This window comes from Fulmarus glacialis, unplaced genomic scaffold (genome assembly GCF_000690835.1).
Source record: "Fulmarus glacialis isolate BGI_N327 unplaced genomic scaffold, ASM69083v1 scaffold2246, whole genome shotgun sequence".
NCBI classification, from domain to species: domain Eukaryota; kingdom Metazoa; phylum Chordata; class Aves; order Procellariiformes; family Procellariidae; genus Fulmarus; species Fulmarus glacialis.
In genome coordinates this window covers 184,588-190,572 of record NW_009218645.1, presented here as the reverse complement: position 1 = coordinate 190,572, position 5,985 = coordinate 184,588, and the positions used below count along the sequence as shown (strand labels likewise).

At 40.1% G+C, this 5,985-nt stretch overlaps 1 protein-coding gene across 1 annotated transcript; it reads left to right on the top strand.

Annotated features, from left to right (window-relative positions):
- The first annotated feature begins 4,444 nt into the window (after window positions 1-4,444).
- LOC104078446 (uncharacterized protein CXorf21 homolog) lies at window positions 4,445-5,353 on the top strand. Its single transcript, XM_009580091.1, has one exon. It carries the CDS (start codon window positions 4,445-4,447, stop codon window positions 5,351-5,353), a length of 909 nt encoding a protein of 302 aa, XP_009578386.1.
- Window positions 5,354-5,985: the final 632 nt, after the last annotated feature.

The following is a 5,985-nucleotide window of genomic DNA, read 5'->3' as shown; positions in this document are numbered from 1 at the left end:
CTCCGGGTCCTCTCCGCAGTCTCCTCCGAGCCCGGGCCGCCTGCTCCCCTCAGCGTTGGGGTTCGTCCGCGGGCACCTGAGCCTGCTGCAGGGGTCCCGCCCGGCTGCTCTGGGCTCGGGGGCCTGCTCTGGGTGTCCGCTCTGGGCTGCGGGGTGAGCTCTCCTCTGACCCAGCCTCGCCGGTTGCCTCTGCTCCCCTGTGACCTCCCCGTCCCTCCTGTCCGCCGCTGTCTAGTGAGACTTGGCTTCTTTACGTTTAAAAAGTACTTTAGCATCCCAGATAGGTGAGTGCTCCCAGCTGCAGGAGCGTGGGCCCCGGTTGGTGTGGGTCGCTTTCTGCAGCCGGGAGGTGGCAGCGGAGAGGGCGGGTTTGGGCTGTGCTTTACCGAATCAGTCGGAGCTGGAACGCGTTCGGGTGAATGAGGAGCTGCTGTGCGAGAAGGTGCTTGAAAACTGCGAGAAGTTGGGGTTGTTAGGATGGTACAGCTGGTTTAAATGGAAAACGAAAGACTTGCAACAGCTGTGCTTGAAAAAAACCAGTTAATGTAGTCAACTTCTATTTCATGTCTATATGTGCATAAAATACCTAGTCTGGGCTGAAATAAGGGACTTTGTTTACATGCTGCTGTAGTTCATGTAGTATGATAATTGTGTATGGTAATACACAATGCTGTATTATTTATTTTTTCCATATACGAATGATCTAGTCAAATTTATTTTTCTTTTGTTATACATTGTGCTTTAAGTTTAGCCTCAGGATTCAGACATACTTGTCTTGCTGACTGTTTCTTCCAACTGCGGTCTGTTTTCAGCTTCTGAAATAACTTTGGGTTTGTCTTGTTCTGATTTTATTTTTGTAAATATAGGGGGTTTTTTTGTAAGATCTTATTGATTGAAAGTTATTAACTTCCTTGAATATTGATGTATTTGACATCTGAGTACAACTGAAATGAAAGGTGACTTGTTTTTAATCACTCAAGACTCATTACCTAACTTGATTTCTTCCTCTCCCTCTCTGTTACTTTTGTGTTTTGTTGAAACTGCTGCACAAAAAACACAGCTGCAGCTGGCACCGATTATAAGCTTAGTGAAGGAGGCAAGGTTTTAAAACTACATGGAATTTGAACCACCCTGTTTCTGTGAGGTTTGGTGTCCCCCCCCCAAGACTGGGGGCAGGAGTACTCTGTTGAAGTCACAACCACATCTACCATGCAGAAATTAGTCATGCAAGATGGTTAGAAATAAAGTAATTTTGAACAGCCTTTGAATATGAAATGAGTTTTATATAAATTCAGTGGGAATAAAAGCAGCTTTCATTCTGCCTCCATAAAAACTAAAGTCTTTTGTGAGATATAGGTGATGAGGAGGGAAGAGGAATAATTCTAAAGAGACTCCATTGGACCTATATGGTCATAGTTACTTCCAACCTTACATTGATTCATTTCTAAGGCACATCGTTATTTTACTGCCAAAACATGTTGAATGGTGGGTTGCAATCAATATGTTGCTGTAATGTTATCTTTACACTCTAGTTATATTTTACATTTGTGTCTCGCTCCTATCATTACACTAAACAGTGTCTATTTAAGACCTTTGTCTAGTACTTGGATGAGATTCAGCTTCTGATTTTTTTTTATCTTCTGAGAAAAAGGAAGTGTAGAAAAGGCATCAATGGAAAACTCTTCAAACTGTCTATGGACTAGATCTAGTGCTGGGGGAGTGGTGTGGCTCAGTGCATGAGCTCGGTTTCAGCTGCTGTGAGAAGGTCACACTAAAACCACCGTGGGGGCACCTCTGACATGCCATTGAGCCAGAGGTAGGTTTTGAGCCCAGAGAAAGTGTTTTTCATCAGTGACGAACAAGGCTGTCCATGGCTGTCTGATGGCTGCTGCTTTCAAAGAGGCAGCTTCTCATATTTGCGTTTTACAGACAAATGATATTCATCAAAATCTTGATGAAATTAAGCTGTCAGTTTCCTCCCCTCAAGAAGAAGGTCACAAGACTATAAATTTAGCTGTTTGTTTCAAAAGGGGAAATGGTGTAAATAACATCGCCTCTGTAAGTCTGGTGGATGATAGTACAAAACTGAACTTCTCTAGATGGAAGTGTTTGGTGGAATTCAGTTTCAGTTTTGAACAGCCTGGTGAAGTACAGGCACCCTGATCCTTTAGTAGGAGTTGTTTTTAAATGGTTTATGGCAGTTAGCAACCCATCAGCATTGCACCATGGTCAGAAGCATCTCAATTCATTTTTTTTAACATCCTCTTTTAGATTTGCTGTCACTTTGTTTTCAAAAACCGTGCACTTTTCCAGTGCGATCACTTCTGTTTTAAAAGGAAAAAATGGGGAACTAAATCATGTGTCAGGTTTTTTCCACACAAACAGCAGTGAAGAAGAATATGTAAGAATCTATTCTCTTACAGCAGCTGAAGCAGGAGAGTTCTGGGCTATGTGATTATCTGCCTCTCTTACCTTGGTAAGTCTGCTTTGTTCCGTATGCTTTGTTCCAGAATGCAGGCACCATTTACTTTATTTGAAAGAGAGCAATTTTGCTAAGATTACCATATTTGAGCTCTTACATTAGCACTATGAGCATTTTCAAAGCCATACAGCAAAACTTTTTACCATGTAAGGATCTGGGTACCTGTGTCCTGTTTTTTCAGAAGCAAATGAGGCATACAGCATTCCAAATTCCATTGACATTCAGCAAGATTTAGACTGCCAAGTACGCTTGTCTCTTTCGAAAACAGCACTTGGTTTCCTAAGTCCCTTAAGTGCTTAAGAAAATGTTGTCCTGCTTTTTGCATATGTAAATGATTCTGTAGATAAACAGTTATGCTAATGTAGCCAGGAGAAGGCACGGTATACTGCCTTTCTTGATTGCTTTGGTCTCACTTGCAGGCATATCACAATTCCAGTGTTACCTTCAGCTTCAGGGAGGGAACAGTGTGATTTAAGCTAAAAAAGAACCCTGAAAAAGAAAAAAGCAAATGGTTGTACTATGGCAATGTGTAAATTTAGGAGGGATGTAGAAAATTGCCATCTCTCAAGTAATTGGAGTTTTAGAATTCCTTTCTGAAAGGAGTACTGGGATTAAAAAAAGTGACCCGGTCTATCAAGTTTCATTGCAGAACAAATAAGCCAGGGTATATGGTTTGGTTGCTGACAGTTAGAAGCAAATGAGTAGAGTGAGGAGGATGTTTCTGGTTATATATCAAATATCATATTAAATTTGCAGAGGTTTCGTTTGTGTGAGAGCTATCTAGTGACTTGCATAGCATTACTGCTGATGTAAATTGCCAGCACCGTGAAAAGTATTGAGCCTTAATTGTCCATGATATAAGTAGAGTTTTTTGGTGTATTTCAAACAGCAGGCCAGTATGTCGTGTTCTTTGGGAGATTTACTATGTACTCTTCAGTAAAACTGCCTCATCCCTTGCCTCTCCCCACTATTTCAAACCATGAGCACGCTAGAGGTGTGTGAAGGTACTTGAAACATGCAGAGATTAAAAAGACATTTGAGGAACAGAGGGATTTTCTTGTGTTCATCTTTCCTATTGCTCCGTAAGAGGAGTGGTGATCTTTTCCTTAGTGATTTTAGGTCAGACTTGGCTCTAAATGGAAAGATTCCCTTTGATTTTAACAGTAGGTGAATTGAAAAGGAATGATAAGGAATCATTAAGCATAGCAGATTATTTTGAGACGTACTGGCTACCTTTTAATTATTCACGTGCATTTAGTAAAAGTGTGAAGCCTATAGATACACATACTACTCATCACTTCACTATTGGGGAAGACAAATTTATATCTTTTAAAATCATCATTAAGAGGGACACTAAAAACATTTGTGTATGTGAACTGCATTTTTGGATGCAGTCCTGAAGAACTATCAGCATCTCTTTGAGGCTCCTTGGCGCCTCACAGGAGGCCTCAGGCCGATTCAGAATCAACCTCTGTGTCTGAATTTGATCTTGATTTTCTTCCTATGTCACCTCTTTAGCTCTTAGAAATTGTTGGTTTTCAATGGAAAAAGTTGATTTGCAGCTGATGGTAGTGATATAGACAAGTAAAACAATTTCGCTGATTTTTACAGCTCATAAGTATGATTTATCTCAACTAGCCACAATGCAGAAGAGATACCTAGGAACAGAAGCAATACTACAGATGAAGAACTCAGTTAATGCCCTTCCTATATCTTCAGAATGATTTTTGTTGATGTGGTATAGAGGTTAAAATTGTAGAAAAGCATGTGGTTTACTGTTTACTAAAAATAAATATTCTAGAGAAAAAGAAAAATCACAGTCAGTCTTTATGAAAAGTGCATTGTTGATTTTTTTAATTATTATTCCTCTTCGTCCAAATAAGTTTGAGGTACTCTGTCTGTCTTTCACTCACAGGACTACATGGGACTCTGGTGAATAGACTGTTACTCACACTTGTCATCATGTTGGCAGAAGGCATCTTAATTAGACTCATATATAAGGAAAGCTGTCATCAAGATAAGCCTCGCAAATCTCATGCATCCAAAAAGGATAAAGAGGGAATCTGGAGACAGAAACTTGTAGACAACCCCAAAATTAAAGGCTTTGCTGATGGACATGAGAAGCAGGATAAGATCTCTGCTAAAAGTAGCAAAATGGAACACAGGAGCGGTCCTCGATGGAGATCCATAAAAGAGGTACCTGCAAAAGATCAGAAAACACTTGTTAAAGGAACTGTATCACCAGCTGTACATATTCCCAAAAGAGAACAAAATACTGAACAGATGGATTTGTATAGATCCTGGTCATGCAGCAGCATTTATCAAAACTATCCTGACTTACTTATTGGGGGAGACCGTGTGGGGGACCATGCATGTGATTCAGGTTGTGTTTTGGACCATGTGTGTGATGAGCTTCCTGATGGCCCTGTTTTACTGTCCATAGATATTCCTCTAGGTCAGTCCCCTCTATGTGAGTATCCCAAAAAGCCAAGTATGAAGTCCCTGTCTGGAGATGAAGCTGGGGAAAGGAGTATCATGCTCTGTGAGGAGCCTCTTACAAACTCCATGCTCAACAAGTACATGGAAACAAAAGTGGCAGAGCTCTATAAACAGTTTTTTGAAGAAAACTTGACCAGGTGTGGTTCTGTAAGCAATTTGATAAGGAGTAACCTGAACCAGGTAAGCTTTCAGATATCCCAGGAGCAGAATATAGAAACATCAAAAGCCAGAGAAGTGCTCTTGCACTCTTTAGCTTTGTTTAGTTTGCGCAACACTACCAACAGAAATAGCTCTGAATTTAGTACTCCAAACTTACAAATCTCAAACCCAGCATGCATGAAAAAGAGCTGCAGGATGCAGTTTACATCATGACTGATCTACTTAGCTGGAGAGATGAATACGATTTGGATACAAATATTTTAATCTAAGGATTAGGTTGGGAAATTACTACATTTACACACTACAAACTTTTTCTTTTTCAAATAAATAGTTTAACCCTTAAACCATAGTTTGTCTTTGTTAGCAGAGGAAGTAAAGGTCACTGTTTTCTTTTTTCTAAAACAGAATGTGAAATGAATTTCTCTCTAAAATGCTAGTCAACTGTATTTTTATAATGTATTTGTCCTCCTTCTAAGACTCTGGCTGTATGAGTAATTTTACTCATGTACCATCGGATTTACTCCTGCAGGAAAAATCAATCAAGACATGTGCTGGTAAAACTTTGATCTAAGAGACTGATCTACCCAGGCAGTAAGTAAGAGTCAAGTTGTCTTTGCTGGACTTTGGATTAGGCTGTATAGTTGAAGCCCAAGTTTTGGACATTCAGGTTCAAATTTTGCTCCTGCAAAGCTTGATCACAGTGGCTGAAAAAGTCTTTCTTTGGCTTGAAAATCTTGTCAGCAGATGGAGATGTTCAGGACTCTGGATTATTTTGTATATATTATCATACATAGGAAGTGTATCGACATGAAACATGAATCAAGACACTGATATTGTTGCATATG

Coding starts and splice junctions, on each gene's coding strand:
- LOC104078446 (XM_009580091.1), top strand. CDS start 4,445: ATGTTGGCAGAAGGCATCTTAATTAGACTCATATATAAGGAAAGCTGT.